Source organism: Lissotriton vulgaris, chromosome 8 (assembly GCF_964263255.1).
Source record: "Lissotriton vulgaris chromosome 8, aLisVul1.2, whole genome shotgun sequence".
Lineage (NCBI taxonomy): Eukaryota > Metazoa > Chordata > Amphibia > Caudata > Salamandridae > Lissotriton > Lissotriton vulgaris.
Window position 1 is genome coordinate 205,095,860 of NC_141696.1, and position 26,036 is coordinate 205,121,895.

Here is a 26,036-nt window from a genome sequence, read left to right on the forward strand (position 1 = left end):
TTGTGTTTACAGAAAAGAACATCATTGGTATCCTCACAGCAGTACTGAACAATGCACAGTTTAATCCAATGTGCAGGGCATTTATCTTGCTTATGATTCTCCCTTGTTAAGCTATATCAACGAATTCCCCTTGTGCTTTAACTCCCAAGAGCCCCTTGAGAAGCTTTTCCATCAAGTAAGTTGGGTTGCAAAAACTACAAAACCAGGCAGCCAGAAAGTGGCTTACCTTGCGTATGGTGGACCAAACAAGGCAAATTCTGCACACTCTCCACGGGCCTTCAGCTGCAGCCATGATTACATTTAAAGCTCTGTTCATTGTCCCCATGCCGACTGGAAAAAAGGCCAAAAATACTGATTAAAAAATTGCTCTACACTATGTTCAAGCCAGAAACCTCCATTCATTGGATGCTAACTTGATCCAGCAATAGCCATTGATGCAGATAAAACACAGAGCCAGATCTCTGCGAGTACAAGTTCCAGGACTGTAGAATGCCCTTAGTCCCTCCATTAGTTCCAAACTGAGTCACATGGTCTTGAAAAATTAATTATTATTCGACTGTGAAAGTCACCAAAAAGGTTTACCTTGATATTTGAGAGAGGCGTATAATGTAATCATTTTGAAGGTCACAAAACTCCGGATAATCCAGGCTCATATCTCCCAATATCTCTAATTGACACTGCAGCCAAAATACTGGTCAATCTTTTAGCTCAAAGATTGAATTCATCGACCTTGAACAGAGTGGGTTCATGCCAGACTGCGCAACCATGCACAATATTCAACAGGCCTTCAACGCCATGGCAATGAGTCACTGGCTGAGTGGGCCATTGGCTCCCTTATTTGTGGACTTGAACAAGGATTTTGATAGAGTATCATGGGATTGTATCTTCATACTATTGGAACAGGTGGGATTTGACCCCCATTTCTTAGCCTGTACCCAAGCTCTTTACAGCGGCTGGCTGACCAGAGCCAGAACGGATACACTTTACCCGACTGGATAACATTGGAGAGAGGTTGGGTGCCCTTTCTCCCCTGGACCCCAGAATCCCTGGACTACAGAATCCAGTACTCTGGGGGAATATCTGCTTTTAGATGATCAGAGCCTGTAGAACCCAAAATCACACTATATGTGGGTGACCTTCTGATCTATCTTAGTGACATGGCTAACTCTAGCCCAACGGTGATCCACTTAATGATTTGTGTGTCACAAATACACTTCCTTTATAGAGGGAAACTTCTTCTCGTAATACCATCTTCAACATGGATGGTCTACAATGCCTGGAGTTCTGCTGGAAAAGCGCGAGGGGCCATAGTTTTGGTAAGCCCTATCTTGCTGAATCACATTGCTGTTTACCGGGGGTTCTGACAGGGCCGCCACCACCACTAGTCAGAGGACCACACATCCCGGCAATCCTCGCGGCGCGCACGCCGCCACCGCGTCATAGAAGCGACAGGAGGTGCTGATAAGGAGCAACGAGCGCCAACTGGAGCGGGAGCTCTGCTGGAAAAGCACAAGGGACCATAGTTTTGCTAAGCCCTATCTTGCTGAATCACATTGCTGTATACCGGGGGTTCTGACGGGGCCGCCACCGCCACGAGTCAGAGGACCACACGTCCCAGCAATCCTCGCAGCGCGCATGCCGCCACCACGTCATAGAAGCGCTAGGTGGCGTTGATAAGTAGCAACAATCCCCGTGTCGCGGGACGCTCCGGCGTCGCCGGGCGCAGCTCAGGCCAAGAGCGGGCCGTCTGAGCCCGTCAGAGGTCGTCTGAGGCCGGGCTGGGCCACCCCTCCTAGTCATCAATCCTCGCTGTATCCTATGGACCCATAAGTAAGACATTGTGATAGTCTAAATATCTAAGACTTTGATCTGTACGTATAGACTGTTACAGATAGCAGTGGACACCTACTGTAGTTTGGGTTTGATTTACAGCTGGCACCTCATTTGGGGCTTAGCTTATAATCTATTTTGGAACAAATAGGCATTTTAATATTTTGCATTTTACCTGCATCTTGTTGTATGTGTCTGCCTGGCTCCCAGCAAGTTTAAAGGTATTATTAATTTTAATTGTTTGTAATTATTGTTTCCTAAAACACATTACACATCTGAGTTTAATACACTTTTTAAGGGCAAAAATGCATTGTTGAATAGTAAATTGGCTTTTGCATAAATCTTTGAGGACTATATTTTTGTTGTCAGACCCATGTTCTGATGTATTTTATTCACCCTATTCTGTTTCTTGGCAGCCGTTGTTGCATTAGTACTTGAGTGTACTTATGTTCTTATAGTGTGGTATAGTCTGTGTGTATTTTATTCTGCCCATTTTTACTGATTAAAGTGGGTAGACGGAAAGTAACGTCAGGGACAGGGACAGGTGTGGTGGGAACCTTAGACGCTTTTTTAACTAGGGCTGAATCTGTCCTCAACAAATAAATTATATTAACAGAGCGCAGGTTATCTCTGGAGCCCTTTATCTCTCAAGGCAGACTTTCCCTCAACCCTGCCTTCCCAGATGTCTTGACTGTCCTCAACCCTGTTGCGCCGCCGTTAGAACAGGGGAGTTTACCGCCGGAGGCTGATACTTCACAATTAAATGAAACCGTGTCCTCACTGACCCAAGAGCAGGAACTTAGCCCACCGAAACATAAATTACGTTCAAGGGCACAGAAACCCAGAGTAAAATCTACCTTTTCCAAGAAAGTCAATGTTGTATCAAGGAAAACTCGAGGATCTAGGCAACCTGTACAACCAGTGTCAGGTAACCAGGGGGTGACCGTGGTAGAAATACATGCCACGGGTGATGCCATAGAGAAAAACCCAACTAACTGTAATCATACCAACCTAGGGGCTTTATCTGTAGGATCTATAGATGGAGATTTTTGGGGAAGAATGGAAACCATGTTGACTACCCTATTAGATCCTATCCTACAAAAAATAGGGGGGGTTGAGGCAAGGTTATCTAATCTAGAATTGCTGGTGGCTAAATCTTCTCGGGACATTGTTACAGCAAATCCACATATGCCCAAAATTCAAGAGCCCAGTTTAGAAGGTAGAGGGGGTGGGACAGAGATGAGGAAGCTGACATTATGTTGTTAACAACTAATGGTTTGATATCGGACATAAGAGGCTCAAGTAACCGCAAGGTGGCCAACATTGACAATGTAGATCTAAGACAACTTACTACTACTAGAATAGGACCACCTCGGCCGCAGAAAGATAAGAGGCCAGAGGATGGGTCTCCTTTATCATCAAGTCTACCAACCATTGATCTCCCACCAGAATCTGCCCCATATGCAGTACTATTGGGGCACGTCCCTGTCCTTCCCTCGGGGAACAATGAAAATTATGGGCAGCTAATAAACAAAATAACACATTGGTTCTCTCAGAATACCATAGCTAGAGTCAATCTATCCAATAACATAATTATGGCTCGTAGGGTCAACTGGATTGGGAGCTCCAGTAAACTTGGAACTGGGGACTGTATTATTATCAACTTTGACAATCCCTATATCGTAGGCCGTATTTTCTCAAGTGTTTTTAGTCTCCCTTCAATAAAGGGTTCCGTCATCAGATTACTACCCCTGGCTTTTTTTTATAGGCCTCAAAGTGACAGGGTTTTGGCTAGAGCTGCCTACGGGGAACACTATCAGGGGGATTTTCAGCTAAGGTCTGGACCCACCTACTATCCTGCCCCCTTGTTGAAACCACAGTTATTTATGGATAGGCAGAGGGATATTGAGTATAGTGTGCCATTAAACAACAGATTTGAAACCCTGACTGGTATGGAGGATTGTGACTGACTGTGGGATTCAGAAAGTATAGGGAGAGGGCAGGCTGCACCACCCCAAGAGGTCATAGCATCCTATGGCAGCGAGATTTGGGGACACAAGGCAGGCGATTCCTTACAAATTGCGGAGAACGATTTCCTGAAATACTTACTGTGTGTCTCACATAGTATATCTAATCTAGCTGTTCATGATGAGTTGGGGCCCAGTATGTTAGTGATATACTTTCCCTGCGACCTCTGACCTGCTGGTTAAAACTGTGGCTGAATCCAGATCTCCCCTTGACTCATTTGATCCTAAAAGACTGCATGATTGGTTTGTACCCACAACCCCTGAGAAGCTTTTACCTGTCCTACAATCAATCAAAAGTGGATCCCCACTGGATCCTGCTCCTCTAAATATTCTAAAATTAGTCACCCCGACCATTCTGCCTTACATTGCCAACTTGATCAATATCTCGCTTTCCCATGGTATGGTTCCACCTAGTTGGAAAAAGGCAATTGTCAAAGCTCTGATTAAGAAACCTAACCTTGATCCCCTAGAACTAAACAACGTCCGCCCAATCTCCCTACTGCCAGGTATCAGCAAAATTGCAGAAAAGATAATTAATCATCAGATCTCCGACTACCTGGTGACTAATGGCCTACTTAAATCCTCCCAGACGGGTTTTAGACCGGGCCAAAGTACGGAGACCGCAATGGTTGCGGTGGTCGAAGAAGCCAGAAAGTATGATAAAAGTGGACAATGCCTCTGACACCATAGATCTCACAAATTATTTTAGGTCAATGTCCTATTTATTGACAATGAACGCTTAAATACTTTAAGCACCTTAATTTACACTTTTTTCAAATAGGTACACATTGGGTGTAAACATTTCATTTTGATTATCTCCTTGATTTGATTTGATTTGATTATATGTTTTCTTGAGTGCTCAGCTACCCTGGGGCATCCCGGCGCTAAAAGACTACGGAGCTGAGGGAAGGAAGGGTCAGGAAGTGAACTCAAGGGAACAGTAAAGTTTTTAGGAGTTTCTTAAACCTGAGGTAGTTGTGTTCTTGCCTCAGGGAAAGGGGGAGGGCGTTCCATAGTCTAGGAGCATTATAGGAGAACAGGCGACCGCCAGTTCTGGCCTTCCTGATTCTAGGGACATTGGCGAGGGAAAGAGAGTTGGACCTCAGGTGGCGACTTGACTGTTGTTGAGTCACCAGTGTCCTGAGAATGGGAGGGCCTTCATTGTGCAAAATTCTGTGGGTGATGCACAGGGTCTTAAAATTGACCCTCTCCTTCACTAGCAGCCAGTGCAGACTTCTGAGAGCTGGTTTAGCTGAGTTTCTCGTTGAAGTTCCTGTGAGGATTCTCGCCGCCGCGTTCTGAGCGCATTGAAGTCTATGGGTCACCGATGCTGGGGCTCCCAGATACAGGACGTTTCCGTAGTCCAGTCTGGAGTTTACGAGCCCCTGCAGCAGGAGTTTCCTGGACTGGAGTGGCTGTAGATGTAAGATCTTCCGAGCCATTTTTATAAGGCCGAAGCAGGTTCCCGCCGTTTTTCTCGCTTGAATTTTGAAGCTCAGATCCTGATCAAGCCAAATCCCTAAGCTCTTGACTTCCGACTTGGGGATGGGTGGTGTTCCCATGCACGGTGGCCAAGGGAGGGAGGTAGGAATTTTGTTGGGGGTCCCTAAAAAGAGGATTTCCGATTTTTCCCCGTTTAATTTCAGCCTTGATTCGCACATCCATTGATGTACCCCCTCTAGACAGCTGCTCAGGTTGGACAGGGCGTTGTCAGCCTGGTTAAGGGATACCTTATATCATGTAGCACATTCAACATATATTTACAACAACTAATAACTTGCTGACTTAAAAAATAAATCAACGTGAAACAAATAACCAATACATAGTGATTGAAATTAATAGATTCATATATCGACAATACACAGTGATAAAATTAATAACAAGGTCCTACTGTCGGTCTGACAAAAATTATGTGGGTGTCCTAGGGGTATGTTATCAGTTTTACCCTCAAAGGAGTGTTTAATTGTCCTGCGTATAGCCAGGGAAAGTCACTTATTTAGTGGGGGATTATATGCCTTGTTGTGAGATACATCTCTCACGGTATGTCCAAATTATTTTGACTGGATCATAGGGCATACATTTCTCCTGGCTCTGAGGTTGAGCCAGAAAGATCATGGATGAAGGAGGGTCAGTGGCAGTGATCCTCCTGGACCTTAGCGCGGCCTTTGACACCGTGAACCATTCCACACTGGTCCACAGGCTCAAGGGTATGGGAATTTCAGGGGTTGCCCTGTCTTGGCTGAACTCCTTTCTGAGTGACCGGTCCTTCCAGGTGGCGGACGGGAGCTTTACCTCCAAAAGTATATCTATACACTGTGGGGTTCCCCAGGGCTCGTCGTTGAGCCCAACCCTTTTTAATGTGTATATGTCCCCCCTGGAGAGGATTGTCACCCCGTCGGGGATTAAGTTACTTGCCTACGCAGATGACACCCAGATGGTAGTATCTCTTAGTAAGCAAAACCATCCCTCTCCTGACCTCTACATTTGCCTTGGAGAGATAACCAAATGGATGGATAGATCCCATCTGAAGTTAAACAGCGGAAAGACCGAGATCATGATCCTGGGCAATCAATCCCACTTCCGCCCGGAGTCCCTATGGCCCCCATGTATGGGACCTCCTCCAACTCCTAAGAGCAAAATTAAGAGCCTGGGGATTTGGCTGGACGAAGGTCTTACCTTCTCCACCCAAGCCCGGAAAACAGCTGGTACTTGCTATGGTCTCCTACGGACCTCCAGAAAAATCTTACCGCTGCTGCCTCCCCAATCTCAAAAACTCTTGATCCAAGGTTTAATATTGTCTCGCCTATATTACGGAAACGCCCTGTACCTCGGAGCCCCTAAAAAGGTGGTCTCACAACTTCAGGTCGTGCAAAACACGGCGGCCCGCCTCCTCACGGGTACGCGCAGTCGCTGCTCAGCCAAACCCTCCCTTAAGTCTCTCCATTGGTTGCCCATTCAATAAAGAGTGCATTTTAAGGCCCTCTGTACCACACACAAAATTTTGCACAAAAAGGCCCCTCCTATCCTGAAGGATCTTATCACACCCCACACAACCAACAGAACCCTCCGGTCATCGCACCTTCACCTCACCTCAGTACCTAGGAATAAGAAAGCCCGTTCCGGTTTCTCATATAACGCCTCCAAATTGTGGAACTCTCTTCCACTGGACATTCGGGCTCAACCGAATCTGCTTCCTTTTCGCAAACTTCTCAAGACATGGCTGTTTCCCTAACTCATTTCCCCTCACTTACTCCTTCTTTCACTAGCGCTGGGACGCTTACGGGCAGCCATGCGCTTTACAAATCGGTAAACATAAACATAAACATAAACATGACTCTGGACAATGCGGCCGCAGTGCCGTGGTTGAATTAGATTAAGAATAGTCTTGCAAGCTTAGGACGAGGGGAGTTATTCGTCAACCCTGACTGTATCAAAAGAGGAGATGTGGAGGTAAGGAGCGACCCTTGACCCTGTCACCAGGTAGGTCGCCCCGCCCCTAGCCACCGCGCGGTCCTCCCCGTGCAGTGCGCTGTGCCACGCTCTGACCGCTGTTTCTGACAAGTTTTCTCCGTTGTAACCTGTGCCGTGTTTTATTTCGTTTTTCGTTTGTTCCCTTTCGCCTTCTGTAGACTGTAATTGTTTTCCCCTTCGCCGCTGTACCCTTGATTGTTTCCCCTTTTGCCTTCTGTACCCGTGATTGTGTCCCCCTCGCTCCCCCTTCTGCCTTCTGTGTCCCCCCCGCTCCCCGCCTTATCCTCTGCTTCCCGCCGTTGCTCCCTGCGGCCCGCCCCCCCGCTGTTCCCATTCGCCACCCCGCTCCCGCCTCCCAGCTGCTCCTCCATCCCTCAGCCCCTCATATGGAGGCCGTCCGGTGGTAAAGGGAGCAACCCTTGACCCTGTCACCAGGTAGGTCGCCCCCTAGCCACCGCGCGGTCCTCCCCGTGCAGTGCGCTGTGCTACGCTTTGACTGCTGTTCCTGACAAGTTTTCTCCGTGGTAACCTGTGCCGTGTTTTATTTCGTTTTTCGTTTGTTCCCTTTCACCTTCTGTAGACTTTAATTGTTTTCCCCTTTGCCTCTGTACCCTTGATTGTTTCCCCTTTTGCCTTCTGTACCCGTGATTGTGTCCCCCTCGCTCCCCCTTCTGCCTTCTGTGCCCCCGCTCCCCGCCTCGCCCTCTGCTTCCCGCCGCTGCTCCCTGCGGCCCCGCCCCCCCGCCGTTCCTGTGACAAGGTGGCCTGATATGCAGTGCTCACTATTCTAGTGAACACTATGTATCAGTCCAGCAACCGTTATTGATGATTGGTTGTAAGTCAACCTTATAGACCAGCTATCCTAGTAGCGTGGATACGAGCAGTCTAAGGCTAAAGACTCGAGAGGGCGTGTTAAGCCAGCTGTTATACCACACATATACCCCTTGAACACCAAGTGAAAGGACACCACACAAGTGTTATGAAAATAAACAAGATATTTATTAAGAATCACAACAGCCCTGTACTCTTTATGAGGACAGGGTACTAAGCACAAAACAAAACTCTTATCAAAATACTTAAGTTAGCACAGTATATACAAATGCCCGAGGGGCACGGAAAACCATATACTCTGAAAGTGGAATGCGAAATTACTAGCAGGTAAGTACAGTACTAATAGGCTTTGGAATCACTAGGACTTGGCTATAGAATCGTTAGATTACTTCTAGGAGACCCAGGGGACTCGGGTGCAGTGTGTGCACTCTCACGCGAGATGCGGGACAAAGTCTATGGTAGCTAGAATTTGCAAAGTTAGTGTTCTCGGGCGAACCCGACCTGGTAGGAGGAAAACGACAGTGGATTCTGACCCTTGGATAGTGAGGCTATGCTGGGGCACCGAAATGCCGAAGTTACCTAGCCCAGGGGCTGCAGCTGCATATGTCTCAAAAGACGTCGGGAATCCTCGTTGACGGACCAGGAGCCTGGAAGAAAGAAGTTGCTGGCAGGCGACCAGTGAAGAAAGTTCGGTGGATCCAAGCCTGGATCGATGGAAGATGACACCTGAAAGCAGAGGGGACCAAGTTCGAGACTACTAGCCAGTAGTCAGTGGGCACCAGGAGGGCACCGGATGGTAGCCACCTCGACTAGGTGAGTGGGTGACGCTGTGCTCGAAGATCTCACGGACCAGGAGGCGTTGTCGTCGACCAGGAAGGAGGAGCGAGCTGTCCCACGAAGATTGAAGCTGTCGGCGTCGCTGGACCCAGGATTGGGCAACAAAGCCTTGGCAAATTCAAGCCCACGCGGTGGACCTAAAATGGCGTCTGGAGTGGACCAGGAGGGTCCGGGGTGCTTCTCTGTTGCAAGGAAGCAAGGGCCAGTCTGGAGCAACCAGACCAGCAGCAGGGATGTCGTCGGGCGTCGTGTAGAAGGCCACAAGCCAGCCGGCTAGTAGCCACACAGCGCGGTGAGCACGCAAAAGCAGAAGGGCCCCACGCAGATCGTGGAGATGCTGGAGGGCTGATCTTCGGTGCTGGAGCTGCTCAGGGTTTGGGCTTCTCGGACCCCAAAGCACTCACCAGTGGAAGACTCGGTGGGCTTGTTACAAAGAAGTCGTGCAGTCTTGGCGATCGTCGGTCCCTCGAGGTCTCGTCGCACTCACAGTTCTCAGCTTTGCTGTAGAGGTGAGTAGAGGTCAGAGGTGCCAGGGAAGCCGGGTCTCGTCGAGCTGGGTCGTCGGATTCGTGAAGAAGGACTGGCAGCAGACCGCAGTGTTCTTAAGATGGTGCCTGCGGATGCAGGGTGACTACTCCTTAGCCACAAGGGAGAATCTTGAGGAAGAAATCTTGAAGTCCTTTCGCAGAAAGTCGTGTCTTGATTCCAAAGATGATCTAATTTGAACAGGGGGCCCGCTCCTATCTTTATACTAAAAAAGGGGGCTGACCCGGTGACTAGGTCCTGCCTATGGGTGGGACCAGGAGGGGGGTGGTTACACCCCTCTCCCCTGCCGGACTTCCCCAGGCCAGGGGCTGGTGTGCCCCTGGAACTGGTTCTGACTGGCCTATGCGTAGTGAGCACCGGGGTGCCACTCAGCAGTCACCTTCCTGAAAAGCCCTGCCTACCCAGGATACACAAAACCATGTCTGGGATGGTGCTAGCACCGCCCCGGACAGGAAACCCTTTGTCCAAGCCTCCCTCGCTGGAAGGACTCCCAGCAGCAGGAGGTCAGACTCGTGTCTGTGGTGGCAGCATCCATTTTGTGGAGCTGAGGCTTTAGTTAACTTTAACCGGGGTTCACAGTTACATACATGTCGTGTCCCTCTAGAAGGGTGGAATGCTAACCCCGTCGCCATAATTGGTGAGGGGTTAGTATTCCAATTCGTATGACACCTTACTCGACATGTTTTGATAAAGCAATACCAAAGTTAGCATTTAACCGCGAGGATTATAATGCACTTAAGAGTATATGGTATGCGATATCATGGAACAGCTATTAGGACTTGGTTCCGCAAGCTGCAGACAGGCTCAGTTCATGCCAGAGCACCATCTCACACGATTCCAAGCACTCTGCCTTCAGGATTGTCAAGGCCTGCCATAGGAGTGACTGATAGGAGTCTGTGTGTCCATTTTAGGGTTAGGTATAGGTATACTACACCTACAGCAAAGGGTGATTACACGACTTTGCCCCAGCTGTCATGCAGCCAGTTGTGTCAAATTTAGGAGGCCAGCCAGGGGTGGCATAATACATGCTGCAGCCCCTGGCAGCCGTGGGTACACCTATGCCCTGAGTTACAGGGTCTGATAAGGTGGCCCAGTACCAATTGGTAAATGCACCTAGGGTACATGTTGTAATTTAGAAAGAGAACAGCCAGGCTGTGGGTCTGATTGGCAGGCCCACAGCCAGAGAAAGTCGTAAACCAGTGAAACAAAAGCAAAAAATCTGGGTGATCATAGGATTGCAGACCCTACTCTCCTACATGACCCCCCCCCCAAACTTTGGGACAATAAGCTAACCTTGACCAGGTGAGTCTTCTTGTTCTAAGTGGAAATATCTGGAGAGCCCATCGGCATTGCCATGATCAGTACCAGGTCTATGTTCCACTGTGAAGTCCATCCCCTGTAGGGAAATGGACCACCTAAGCAGTTTGGGGTTTTCATCCTTCATCTGATTTAGCCACAAGAGGGGCTTATGGTCGGTCTGAATCTTGAAGCGAGTGCCAAACAAGTATGGCCTCAACTTCTTCAGGGCCCAAACCACAGCAAAGGCCTCCCTCTCAATAGCTGACCAATTCTTCTCTCTGGGGGTCAGCCTTCTGCTTATAAAAGCAATGGGCTGGTCTTGACCATCAAAATTCAGTTGAGATAGAACAGCTCCCACACCCAACTCGGAAGCATCTGTTTGGACAATGAAGGGTTTGGAGTAGTCTGGACTCTTAAGGATAGGTGCTGTGCACATGGCCTGCTTTAGGTCATCAAATGCTTTTTGACAGCCTGCTGTCCACTGAACCTTTTTTGGCATTTTCTTACTTGTCAGTTCATTTAATGGTGTCACAATTGAACCATAGTTCCTGACAAACTTTCTGTAGTATCCAGTCAGGCCCAAGAAAGCTCGAACCTGAGTCTGGGTGGTTGGAAGAGCCCAGTCCCTGATTGACTGTATTTTGCTCTCCAGTGGCTGAACCTGGCCTCCACCTACAAGGTGGCCCAGGTATACAACCTGTGTCTGCCCTATCTGGCACTTGGTGGCATTGATAGTGAGGCCTGCTGCTTGCAGAGCCTCTAACACTTTCCTCAGGTGGACCAGGTGATCCTCCCAGGTGGAGCTAAAGACAGCAATACCATCTAGATATGCTGCACAGAAGTCATCCAGCCCAGTGAGGACTTGATTCACCAACCTTTGGAAGGTGGCAGGTGCATTTTTCAGACCGAAGGGCATTACCACAAATTGATAATGCCCACCAGGGGTTGAAAATGCTGTCTTGGGCTTGGCATCCTCAGCTAACCTGATTTGCCAATACCCAGCTGTTAAGTCAAATGTGCTTAAGTAGTTGGCAGAAGCCAATCTATCTATAAGCTCATCTGCCCTTGGTATTGGGTGGGCATCAGTCTTAGTGACTGCATTGAGACCCCTGTCGTCTACGCAAAACCTCATCTCTCTCTTACCATCCTGGGTGTGAGGTTTTGGCACTAGAACTACTGGACTAGCCCAAGGGCTATCTGAGGGTTCAATGACTCCCAACTCCAACATTTTCTGCACTTCAGTTTTTATGCAGTCTCTAACATGATCAGGCTGCCTGTAGATTTTACTCTTAACTGGCAGACTGTCACCAGTGTCAACCTCATGGGTACACCAATTGGTCTGACTGGGTGTCAGAGAAAACATATGTCTGAAAGACTGAAGAACCTGTTTACAGTCTTTCTGTTGATGCTCAGAGAGGCTGCCACAAAAGACAACACCATCTACTGACCCATCATCAGGATTCTGAGTGAGCAGGTCTGGGAGAGGGTCACTCTCTTCCTCCTGTCCCTCATCTATGGCCATGAGCAAGCTCATGTCCTTCCTGTCGACATATGCTTTGAGCCTGTTGACATGAAGCACCCTGTGGGGGCTCCTGGGAGTTCCAAGGTCCACCAGGTAGGTGACCTCTCCCTTTTGCTCAAGAATTGTGTGGGGCCCAGACCATTTGTCTTTGAGTGCTGCTGGGGCCACTGGCTCCAACACCCACACCTTCTGTCCAGGCTGATAAACAGTCAGGACAGCCTTTTGGTCATGCCAAGCTTTTTGAAGTTCTTGACTGGCCTTAAGGTTTTCAGATGCCTTCTCCATATACTCAGCCATCCTGGAGCGGAGACCAAGTACATAGTCCACTATGCTGGTTGCAGGCTTTTTGAGAGGTCTCTCTCATCTTTCCTTCACCAAACACAGGGGGCCTCTCACAGGATGCCCATACAAAAGTTCAAAAGGGCTGTAGCCAACCCCCTTTTGTGGGACCTCTCTGTAAGCAAACAGAAGGCAGGGAATCAGGACATCCCATCTACGCCTGAGCTTTTCAGGTAGTCCATGAATCATCCCTTTTAGGGTCCTGTTGAACCTTTCAACAAGCCCATTGCATTGTGGATGATAGGGTGTAGTGAATTTGTAATTGACACCACATTCCTTCCACATAGCAGTTAAGTAGCTTGACATGAAGTTTGCACCTCTGTCAGAGACAACCTCCTTAGGGAAGCCCACTCTGGAGAACACTCCAACTAGGGCCCTTGCCACCACAGGTGCTGTGGTGGTCCTAAGTGGAATAGCTTCAGGATACCTGGTGGCATGATCCACTACCACCAGTATAAACTTGTGCCCTGATGCTGTCTGGGGTTCCATTGGACCAACAATGTCAATCCCCACTCTTTCAAAGGGCACCCCCACCACAGGCATTGGTATAAGGGGGGCCTTTGTTGTGCCACCTGACTTACCACTGGCTTGGCAAGTGACACAGGAGCGACAAAACTCCTTGGTATCCTCATTCATGTGAGGCCAGTGAAAGTGTGAGACAAGCCTGTCCCAAGTCTTTGTCTGGCCTAAGTGACCTGCTAAGGGAATCTCATGGGCCAAGGTAAGTAGGAAACCTCTCTGAGACAAGGGTACAACCAGCCTCCTGGTCATGCCAGGCTTGGGGTCTCTTGATTCAGTGTACAGGAGTCCATCTTCCCAGTATACCTTGTGGGTACCTGTGGCGTTCCCAGCAGCCTCAGCAGCAGCCTGCTGTCTGAGGGGTTCAAGAGAAGGGCAGTCTAACTGGTCCTTCCCCAGGTCTTCCCTTGAGGGTCCCCCTGAACCCAAGAATTCAACTTGATCAAGTTCAAACTCTCTGGGCTCAGTTTCCCTCAATTCCTGTAGGTCAGCCTCCTCTGAGACTTGATCCTCAACCTGGGGCAAGGGGGAAGGCACAGCCTTAACCCTACTGCTCTTCTTCTTGGGAGGTGTCTGGTCCATTGTTCCAGGATCCAGCACCTGTTCAGTGGGGCATTTCCTGACCTGTGACCTGGTCACAGCAAACACATGTGCTGGCAAGCCTAACATTTCCATGTGAGTCCTCTGCTCCACTTCTGACCATTGTGATGACTCCAAATCATTGCCCAACAAACAATCCACTGGGAGGTCTGAACTAACTACAACCTTCTTTTGGCCAGTTACCCCTCCCCAGGAGAAAGCTACAATTGCCATACTGTGATTGGTAGTGACATTGCTTGCATTGGTCCCCAGGAATTCTGTACCTGGCATGATCTGTCCAGGGTCCACAAAGTTAGGTGTCACCATTGTGACACTGGCACAAGTGTCCCTATAGGCCTGAGCCATTTTTCCATTTATGAAAGGTGTCTGTCTGTATTTGCCCAAAGTATTGGGACTTATGTCAGGGGACATATCCATATCCCCTGTACTGACAAGGACAGCCTGAGTGAGTGTACCAACTAAGTTGTCACACCCCTCAGAACCCAGGGTTAACCCTACTAAACCCTTGGGAGGTGCACTACCACTGCTGACTGTACTAGGGGGCACAGGTGCCTTAGGGGCTGCAGTGGCAGGAGTCTGCCCTCCTCCTTTCTTGGTGCACTCACTAAACCAGTGAGTTTTACTTTTGCAGTACTGGCACCACCTTTTAGATTGGCCTTCTTTCTTCTTTTGGGGAGCCTGACCCCCACCCTCTTTGGGTTGTTGGGGACCTGTCGAAGACTTCTGGTCATTTTGTTCCCCCTTAGAATCTTTACCCTTCTGGTCTGCTTTCTTCTGACCACCTTGATTCTGGCCCTGGTTCTGTTTAACTCTTGTTCTAACCCATCTGTCTGCCTTCTTTCCCAATTCTTGGGGAGAGGTCAGATCTGAGTCAACAAGATGCTGATGCAACAACTGGTTCTGACAATTGTTTAAAATTTGTTCTCTCATCATCAAATTGTACAATCCTTTATAATCAGTAACCTTACTGCCCAGCAACCAGCCCTCAAAAGCCTTAGTGGCACAATCTACAAAGTCAGACCAATCTTGAGACTGAGTTTTCTGGGTATCTCTGAACAGCACTCTGTACTGCTCAGTGGTTAGGCCAAACCCTTCAACCAGTGTACTTTTCAAGACTTGGTAATTGTTAGCATCCTCCACTCTTGTAGTGAGGAGCTTATCTCTACCTTTACCTTCAAAGGAGAGCCACAAGATAGCTGCCCACTGACTCTGGGGAACACCCTGCACAGTGCAGGCCCTCTCCAGAGCAGTAATCCATTTGTGGATGTCATCCCCTTGTTTAAAGGGGGGCACTATCTTACCTAGGTGTTTTGTATCAAAACTCCTTTCCCTATTACTAGGTACAATGCTGCCACCAGTGGGGACTACCCCACTTAACTGTTGCTCTCTAGCAAAGGCAAGCCTCTCTTTGGCCAGGGCAAGTTCTTGACTTTCAATCCTCAGATTGGCTGCCCTTTCTTTAGCTTCATACACTCTCCTCTGAGGGGAAGTCATCCCTCTTTGAGAAGAGTTGTGAGAGCCATTGGTTTGAAGGGATCTGCCAGAGCCTCTTGACAGAGATCTGGCTCGTCCATTCCCAATGTTAAGCTGACCTGATAGTGGCCCCAGGGGTCCCCCAGTACCACTGTCATGTTTGCTTAAGTTGGACCTGGTTAGTCTGCTGACTTCTACCTGTCCCTTGTCTGCCTCATCCCCAGAGGGATCCTCATCCTCATCCTCCTCCCCATCTTCATTCTCAGTGGAGAGGTGGATTAGGTCAGGGTCTCCTCTGGTTCCCTCAAGGGGAGGCATGCCTCCATCTGGATTAGAAGGGCTAAGAAGTCTCTCAGCCTTTCTGGCATCATAAGTCTCCAGGAGACCAATCAGAAAGGAGGTGGTGGGGTTAGCCCCTTGCTTAATCTTCCTAGAGGTACACACTTGTCGTAACTCCTGGAAGCTAAGCACAGTATATCTTGAAGGGATGACCTGTGGAAAGTCAACTGACACAAGGGGAGACTCAGAGTTTCCTCCTTTGTCCGACATACTGTTTCTAGTGTGGTGTAAGTGATGCACCTACCTACACTATGTGTTTACCTACTGATCCCTTGCTAAGAGTTGCAGCCAAGGTGTGCTAAGCCTTGAGGAGCTGCAACAGCTGGTTCAGTAGAACTCAGAGTATTCTAAGCTAAGTTATATGTTCTAACAGTACTTATGTGATCTTTCAACAAGATATTCTTAGGATACGTGTGGTAAAACAACAGCAAGCTCAAATCCCAACCGCTGCTCACCAATGTGAGAAGGTGGCCTGATATGCAGTGCTCACTATTCTAGTGAACACTATGTATCAGTCCAGCAACCCTTATTGATGATTGGTTGTAAGTCAACCTTATAGACCAGCTATCCTAGTAGCGTGGATACGAGCAGTCTAAGGCTAAAGACTCGAGAGGGCGTGTTAAGCCAGCTGTTATACCACACATATACCCCTTGAACACCAAGTGAAAGGACACCACACAAGTGTTATGAAAATAAACAAGATATTTATTAAGAATCACAACAGCCCTGTACTCTTTATGAGGACAGGGTACTAAGCACAAAACAAAACTCTTATCAAAATACTTAAGTTAGCACAGTATATACAAATGCCCGAGGGGCACGGAAAACCATATACTCTGAAAGTGGAATGCGAAATTACTAGCAGGTAAGTACAGTACTAATAGGCTTTGGAATCGCTAGGACTTGGCTATAGAATCGTTAGATTACTTCTAGGAGACCCAGGGGACTCGGGTGCAGTGTGTGCACTCTCACGCGAGATGCGGGACAAAGTCTATGGTAGCTAGAATTTGCAAAGTTAGTGTTCTCGGGCGAACCCAACCTGGTAGGAGGAAAACGACAGTGGATTCTGACCCTTGGATAGTGAGGCTATGCTGGGGCACCGAAATGCCGAAGTTACCTAGCCCAGGGGCTGCAGCTGCATATGTCTCAAAAGACGTCGGGAATCCTCGTTGACGGACCAGGAGCCTGGAAGAAAGAAGTTGCTGGCAAGCGACCAGTGAAGAAAGTTCGGTGGATCCAAGCCTGGATCGATGGAAGATGACACCTGAAAGCAGAGGGGACCAAGTTCGAGACTACTAGCCAGTAGTCAGTGGGCACCAGGAGGGCACCGGATGGTAGCCACCTCGACTAGGTGAGTGGGTGACGCTGTGCTCGAAGATCTCACGGACCAGGAGGCGTTGTCGTCGACCAGGAAGGAGGAGCGAGCTGTCCCACGAAGATTGAAGCTGTCGGCGTCGCTGGACCCAGGATTGGGCAACAAAGCCTTGGCAAATTCAAGCCCACGCGGTGGACCTAAAATGGCGTCTGGAGTGGACCAGGAGGGTCCGGGGTGCTTCTCTGTTGCAAGGAAGCAAGGGCCAGTCTGGAGCAACCAGACCAGCAGCAGTGATGTCGTCGGGCGTCGTGTAGAAGGCCACAAGCCAGCCGGCTAGTAGCCACACAGCGCGGTGAGCACGCAAAAGCAGAAGGGCCCCACGCAGATCGTGGAGATGCTGGAGGGCTGATCTTCGGTGCTGGAGCTGCTCAGGGTTGGGGCTTCTCGGACCCCAAAGCACTCACCAGTGGAAGACTCGGTGGGCTTGTTACAAAGAAGTTGTGCAGTCTTGGCGATCGTCGGTCCCTCGAGGTCTCGTCGCACTCACAGTTCTCAGCTTTGCTGTAGAGGTGAGTAGAGGTCAGAGGTGCCAGGGAAGCCGGGTCTTGTCGAGCTGGGTCGTCGGATTCGTGAAGAAGGACTTGCAGCAGACCGCAGTGTTCTTAAGATGGTGCCTGCGGATGCAGGGTGACTACTCCTTAGCCACAAGGGAGAATCTTGAGGAAGAAATCTTGAAGTCCTTTCGCAGAAAGTCGTGTCTTGATTCCAAAGATGATCTAATTTGAACAGGGGGCCCGCTCCTATCTTTATACTAAAAAAGGGGGCTGACCCGGTGACTAGGTCCTGCCTATGGGTGGGACCAGGAGGGGGGTGGTTACACCCCTCTCCGCTGCCGGACTTCCCCAGGCCAGGGGCTGGTGTGCCCCTGGAACTGGTTCTGACTGGCCTATGCGTAGTGAGCACCAGGGTGCCACTCAGCAGTCACCTTCCTGAAAAGCCCTGCCTACCCAGGATACACAAAACCATGTCTGGGATGGTGCTAGCACCGCCCCGGACAGGAAACCCTTTGTCCAAGCCTCCCTCGCTGAAAGGACTCCCAGCAGCAGGAGGTCAGACTCGTGTCTGTGGTGGCAGCATCCATTTTGTGGAGCTGAGGCTTTAGTTAACTTTAACCGGGGTTCACAGTTACATACATGTCGTGTCCCTCTAGAAGGGTGGAATGCTAACCCCGTCGCCAGAATTGGCGAGGGGTTAGTATTCCAATTCGTATGACACCTTACTCGACATGTTTTGATAAAGCAATACCAAAGTTAGCATTTAACCGCGAGGATTATAATGCACTTAAGAGTATATGGTATGCGATATCATGGAACAGCTATTAGGACTTGGTTCCGCAAGCTGCAGACAGGCTCAGCTCATGCCAGAGCACCATCTCACACGATTCCAAGCACTCTGCCTTCAGGATTGTCAAGGCCTGCCATAGGAGTGACTGATAGGAGTCTGTGTGTCCCTTTTAGGGTTAGGTATAGGTATACTACACCTGCAGCAAAGGGTGATTACACGACTTTGCCCCAGCTGTCATGCAGCCAGTTGTGTAAAATTTAGGAGGCCAGCCAGGGGTGGCATAATACATACTGCAGCCCCTGGCAGCCCTGGGTACACCTATGCCCTGAGTTACAGGGTCTGATAAGGTGGCCCAGTACCAATTGGTAAATGCACCTAGGGTACATGTTGTAATTTAGAAAGAGAACAGCCAGGCTGTGGGTCTGATTGGCAGGCCCACAGCCAGAGAAAGTCGTAAACCAGTGAAACAAAAGCAAAAAATCTGGGTGATCATAGGATTGCAGACCCTACTCTCCTACAGTTCCCATTCGCCATCCCGCTCCCGACTCCCAGCTGCTCCTCCCTCCCTCAGCCCCTCATATGGAGGCCGCACGGCGAACGTGCCGATTGTGCGCCAAAGGCGCGCCAAAGACAAGCCTGTCTGCGCCCGTCCGCGCCTGGACCGTGCCCAGCGCCAGAACCCCTGGCCCCCGCCGACGCCAGACCACACGACAGACCTACGACGCTGCCTCCCTTCACGCACTCAACGCCGGCCGGAACCCCGCATGCTACCGAGCCACCCCGAGACACTTGACCCCGTCTTCTCCTCCAGCAAGCACATCTCCTTCAGCCACTCCACCGGACTCCATTGGACTGACCACAGCTGCATCCACTTCAGCTTCAGAAAAACCACGACCTACCACCACCCGCTACAGGTTCCTCGCAGGAGCTGGAACAAGATCACCGCCGAGCAGCTCACCACCTCCCTCCGCCAGAAACCTCCCGCCTGCACAACGGACCCCAATGAAGCAGCCAGCAACCTCACACAGTGGCTCACCAACTGCGCAGATGACCTCGCACCACTGAAGGACCCTCCCAGCAGACCCGGAAGCAAGAAAGCCCCTTGGTTCACCGACAAACTCAAGACCTCCAAGAAGAACTGCCGCACACTCGAGAAAGTCTGGAGCCATGACCAGACCACGGACAACATGACGGCCCTCAAGCACGCCACCCGCAAACACCACCAGCTGATCTGCACCACCAAGAAGACAGCATTCAAAGAACGACTGGACAAAAACGCCCACAACAGCAAGGAACTCTTCAGCATCGCCAAAGAGTTCTCCAACCCCAGCGCCGGAAACAACGACATCACTCCCTCGCAAGACCTCTGCGACTCACTCGCCTCGTTCTTCCACAGCAAGATCGCCGATATACACAACAGCTTCGGCACACAAACCACGCACCCAACCTCCGAACCAACACCCCCCACCACCACCCTCTGCGCCTGGAAACCGATCAGCACGGAAGACACCACCTGCACGATGAACACCATCCACTCCGGATCACCAATCGACCCCTGCCCCACCACGTCTTCAACAAGGCCGACTCCATCATCGCACCCCATCTCCGGGACATCATCAACACCTCCAAGCTCAGCGCCCTCCTGAAGAAACCTACAGTGGACCCCACCGACCTCAAGAACTACCGCCCCATCTCGCTCCTCCCTTTTCCTGCCAAAGTCATCGAAAAGACCGTCAACAGACAGCTTGCCGCCTTCCTCGAGACGAACGGATACCTCGACCCTTCGCAGTCCGGTTTCCGAGCCAACCACAGCACCGAGACCGCCCTCATCGCAGCCACTGACGACATCAGATCCCTGCTCGACAATGGGGAAACAGCGGCCCTCATCCTCCTGGACCTCCCTGCGGCGTTCGACACTGTCTGCCATCGCACCCTAGTACATCGCCTCAGCAACATCGGAATCCGAGAGAAGGCACTGGAGTGGATCATCTTGTTCCTCGCCGGAAGAACCCAGAGAGTCCGCCTCCCCCCGTTCAGATCCGAGGCCACAAAGTCGTCTGCGGCGTACCACAAGGGTCATCACTCAGCCCTACCCTCTGCAACGTCTACATGAGCCCCCTCGCAGCCATCGCACACAAACACAACCTTAACATCATCTCCTACGCCGACGACACCCAGTTAATCCTCTCCCTCACCAACGACCCCGCCACCGCTAGAACCAGCCTACACAAAGGGATGAAAGACGTCACCGAATGGATGAAGAACAGCCGCCTGAAACTGAACTCAGACAAATCAGAAATCCTCATCCTGGGATCATCGCCCTCCGCCTGGGACAACTCCTGGTGGCCCTCTGCCCTGGGCACCACCCCCAAACCAACGGACCATGCACGCAACCTGGGCTTCATCCTGGACTCCTCCCTCTCGATGACCAGACAAGTGAAAGCCGTCTCGTCATCACGCTTCAACACCCTGCGCATGCTCCGTAAGATCTTCCGATGGATCCCAACCGAAACCAGGAAGACGGTCACCCAGGCACTCATCACCAGCCGACTGGACTACGGAAACACCCTCTACGCCGGAACCACAGCCAAACTTCAAAAAAGACTCCAGCGCATCCAGAATGCCTCCGCACGACTCCTCCTGGACGTCCCCTGACACAGCCACATCTCCGGCCACCTGAGAGACCTGCACTGGCTCCCCGTCAGTAAGAGGATCACGTTCAGGCTCCTCACCCACGCACACAAGGCCCTCCACGACCTAGGCCCCAAGTACCTCAACAACCGCCTGACCTTCTACGCACCCACCCGCCAGCTACGATCGACCAGCCTCGCCCTCGCCGCCGTACCACACATCCGCCAAGCCACCACCGGGGGAAGATCCTTCTCCTACCTGGCAGCCAAGACATGGAACTCCCTCCCGATCCACCTCAGGCTGACCCAGGATCATCTCTCTTCAGGAAGCTCCTCAAGACCTGGCTCTTCGAGCAGTAGCGGACCCCTCCCCCCCAGCGCCTTGATACCCTTCCGGGTGAGTAGCGCGCTTTACAAATGCCCATGATTGATTGACTGATTAATTAAAACTGCATTTTTATTAGAAAGGGAACTGGCCAGGGAAGCTAAGGAGGTATCGAAACCTAGTGTGCGTTCATATATTATGCTGAAAACAACTTCAAGAGCAGAGCCATATCTTATGAGCTCATTATCTACGCACGAGAAATTTGTACTTACTAGGTTTCGCATGAACCTTTTCCATTACCTGCTTGCCAGACCTAAATGTCTTACTTGTAACAAAGTCTCCGCAGGATATGCTGCATTTTATATTTTTATGTCGAATGTATGAATTCCCTCGTAAATGCTATCTGGTTCCTCTTTTAAAAAGACTTACTTTTGGGCAGCTTCGACCCGCATTGATGTATCTACAGTTATTAAAGGAGGATTGTTTATTTTTTATTGTAGAATTTTTAAAAGCAACTGTTAAATCTAGGAAGTACATGGATCTTTATCGAACTCTTTTTAGGTCTCTTTTAATTACTCATTTATTGAATGCTTATATGGTTATTGCTTTAACAATGTACTGTCACTTTTTATGTACTATGATGTGTAACTTTTATGGTTTGTAACCTAAACCGAATAAAGTTTTTTTTAATTGAATTGCCTGGAAAACCTTGACTAAATACATTGGTTGGACAGGCCAGCTCACATGCAGACCCCTTTATGGGTAGGAACGTCCTCTCTGAGGTGGCGGCTCTGGGGACTTTGAGGTTTGGGATTGGCTCAGAATGTTTACATTGGGAGATGTGACTCGATGTGGACGCACATAGTTATTTGCAGACATCAGAGAGGTCCATGGACTCAGTCAAAACCAACTTTATAGATGCAAGCTTTTGCCTTATATAAATACCCTTGAGGAACTTCAATGTTTTGGCAATGTTATCAAGTATGTCGTAGGACATGTCATGAGTGATGTAATATGTGAGGTAATTAGCAGAGTGTATGTATATATATGTATATAATTTTAATAAAATCAAAATGTATTAACTAGCAACAGACCTAAAAAAAAGTATAGAGCGCTATAGAAAAGAGAGTTGGCATTGGATCAACCCCTTTCAGTCCTTCCCTTTCTGTGTTTTCATGGTTTGCCAATACTTGGGTGGGCTTTCCTTCAGGCCAGGGCATTTTGAGGATGGTTACATTGCCCCATTTGAGTTCGTATTAGATTTTGTTCATGGAATCAAATAGTATTGTTAAAATGCAGATGCAACATGACATGTTGATTAAAATTAATACAGAGTATATGTTCTTTGACAGTTTGACTTTGGCCGCACATTCTATTTAAATTTGTATTCTATGGTTTTACTGCTACTTTTTGAAAGTCTCTCATAAAATAAAGGCACAGTGCTATTCTTTAATTGCCCTTGCACGTTCATTTGTTTTAGTTTGCTGTCATGAAAACATGTTTTTGGCTTTAAAGCTGTTTTTATTAACAAAGTAAAATATCCTGGAAAACAGGCTTAGTTAAAAGTTATTAAAATGCTGACTTTAAAAAAAAAAAGTTTTTAATATGTAATATTTTGCTGTGCATGACTTAAGTTCACCAGTTTCAACACACGTTTCATGTTCTATCTCAAGTGTATAACACTCTAAGGGCACAGAACAACTTTACTAATGCAATCTGGGCAGCACCAACCCTATGAAATGTATTAATATTTTGGCGTTATTGCTAACAATATTTATACTGTTAATAATAGTAATAATAATAATAATAAATGATTATAAACAAGCCTACATACAATTATATCGATAACCTTTATTTTTCATGCTGTGAATAGTAAGCAACACGTAAAAACTATTTCAAATATAATAAGCCACTCATTTAAGCACAAAAGTGTGCTTTATTAATATCACTTTGTATCATGCCTACCTACCACAACTACAAACCAGCTCTACCATATTAACATACTATATTTACCCAGCTATTGTAGTTTCCAATCTAGCATACCTACCTACCATCTGTAATATACTATACCTGTCTGAATTATATCTACCTATCATACCTACTATATCTACCATGTCTAACCTACCATACCTACCTACCATAACTACCAAACCTACCTGCAACATCTATCTAATCTACCTCAATATCTTCCAACCATACCTAACCTACTTTCAGCGACCAAGACTATTAATATCTTACCATACCTACAGACCATAACTAACTTAAGCTATCTGTTGTACCTAATTCAACATATATAGCAAACCTATCTAACATAACTATTTATCTACCATGCCTTCGTACCTAGGAAACCTACCTGTCAAAACTAGCTAGAAATAAGTATCACACCAACCTATTTTGCCTGCAATACCTTACCAAAACTTATTTACGTAAGATACCTAACCTACCATATTTAGCTTATCATACCTAACCTACCCACCATATCTGCCTTCTTACCACACATAATCTCAAAAGTCTAATTTATCTACACCTCTGCAGTGCATATATCTTATGCCTGCCCTAAGATGGTAGTTTTGTGAAAATGGGGCAAGTGACATCTATGGGATCTCTAGTAATGGCTTAAGGCCCTGCAGCCTGCTCCAGTAGGCACCTCTATCTAACTCAAGGAACCTCTAGTAACTGTCTAAAGTACTGCAGCATATTATGGAAAAGTGCAATTGCAACTTTAGAAGGACATGCAAATAGGAATTGCTTCTTTAGAAAATAGAGAGGCCTGCTCGCTTTGCCAGTGCTGGTTTCTTGTATACATTGGAAGATATCTCATGTCATCCTCATATGTATAGGTCTATGTTTGTGACCTAATATCCCCTCGCATTACTTGTGTTTTCTCCTTTAGGCACATCATTTATGCGCCCAGTAGTCACAACAAGTATGCAGGAGAGTCTTTCCCTGGGATCTACGACGCCATGTTTGATATTGAGAATAAAGCTGACCAGTCCAAAGCCTGGGAGGAAGTAAAGAGGCAGATCTCCATTGCAGCCTTCACTGTGCAAGCAGCTGCAGGAACTCTGGAGGAAGTGGCATGAACTCTTTAACACGAGGAAAGCATTAAAAGGCAATCAAACAATCCTATGGGAAATTACATTCTATGAAAATGTGAACCTATTTATTTTCTTTTTAAGTGTACAAATGCTACAAGTCAGCAATTTGAATTCAGTGACTGTTAATTTTATCCAAATATAATCAGAAATTGATATCCAGGTCTAGAAGCAATAAAACGTACATATTGTGGTAGATTTTATTTTGCCTGATTGTATATTTTAGGGACTAATATTGTTGGTAGCGCTTAGGTTGCAGTTTATTTTGGGGTATTGTCGAAGAGAGGCCCATGCACAGAAAAGGTGAGAGCGTTTTTATTGCTCCTGGAGTGCTCCGCATGTTGTGGTAGAGGCAGTTTTGAAGGTTGTCCTGGTACTTGAAGGCCAGCACTTTGTGGTGAAGTCTTCTTACCTCACTTTATGGGAGTAATGCCCCTGCTCTTAAATTCCTCTATATCTAAGGTTCTGTAGAATGAGTACAGGAGAACAAGCACCATACATACAATGTGTTGAGGTAAACTGATTAGACATTAAGATCTAATCATTTACTTTCTTGCCATTGGCAGAATAAATGCGTATCCTGGAGCGAGAGAGCTGCTGCTGCTCCTTTAAATAAAGGGGGCTTAGGTGAGCAGTACAGTGATGATAAAAGGCCTAAGCATTTGGCTAGGGAGTAATGATCACGTGTCACCAGGCATACTGAATTATTATTATTATTATTATTATTATTGCATTTATTGAGCGCACAGCTACCCGGAGGTTTCCATGCGCTTGCCTTGGGAACCCGTCCTGGCTTTTCCCTGTGAGATAGCCCCTACAGGGCATCCCCAAGGTGAAAGCCAGGCATCCCGCCGCAGGGGGGCCGTTGTGGAGATTAAGCAAGCTTAATGCCCAGAGTTGCAGAGTGTGAACCCATGATTAGGCCAGGCACCGAAGCGAGAATTATCGAGTCCGTGGACATTGGAGCTCAAGACCCTGCCGCGTCGGGAATTGAACCCTGGTCCCTGGTCTGACCTCAGCTTCCGGGTCTGCCTGCTCTACACCGTGAGCCACACTTCTCCACTTGGACAGTGATTTGAGTGACGCAGGAGGCTTTAATTGCGGTACACTGAGGGAAAGTGGGTTTGAACTCTTCATTACAGGGACAATTGCAGGACTTGGCTGGGGATTCCACTTCAGTACATAGGGCCCGATGTAGGTAAATCCCATTTATCGACTCTAGAATACTGAATTTTACCGATTCGGTATTCTAGATTCGGTAAATGAGATGTAGGAAAAAAATCGGTAATTTTTAACGAATCGGTATGATTTGGTAATTACCAAATCGGTATTTACTGATTCGGTAATTGCCATTGATTCCTATGGGACTTGAGGCCCATAGGAATCAATGTCAATTACCGAATCAGTAACTACCAATTCGGTAATATTACCGAATTGTCAAGACATCCTGTAGCACCCCTGATTCTGGCTTGTGTGCCCTAAGGGCATGTATGTGTGTCACATGGCACAGGTGTAAATGCACAGATGTGCATGTACACTGGAATTCGTTATTTACCACGAAATATTATTTTGTGGTAAATAGCGAATTCTTAAGGCCCTGTGGCACTGTTTTCAGTGCCACCTACATCAAGATTTACAGAATCGGTAAATTTACTGATTCAGTATTTTAGTGAATCAGTAAATTTACTGATTCT

General features: G+C 48.2%; 1 protein-coding gene across 1 annotated transcript in view; it reads left to right on the forward strand.

Annotated features, from left to right (window-relative positions):
- The window catches only part of LOC147696876 (glutamate carboxypeptidase 2-like), a 653,445-nt gene that overhangs the window by 626,162 nt on the left and 1,247 nt on the right, over window positions 1–26,036 (forward strand). Inside the window, exons 19-20 of the mRNA XM_086933984.1 lie at window positions 24,141–25,045; window positions 25,398–25,529. Of these exons, the coding sequence (XP_086790110.1) occupies window positions 24,141–24,330 (190 nt within the window). The 3' untranslated portion in view covers window positions 24,331–25,045; window positions 25,398–25,529. The remainder of the gene's footprint in view (window positions 1–24,140; window positions 25,046–25,397; window positions 25,530–26,036) is intronic.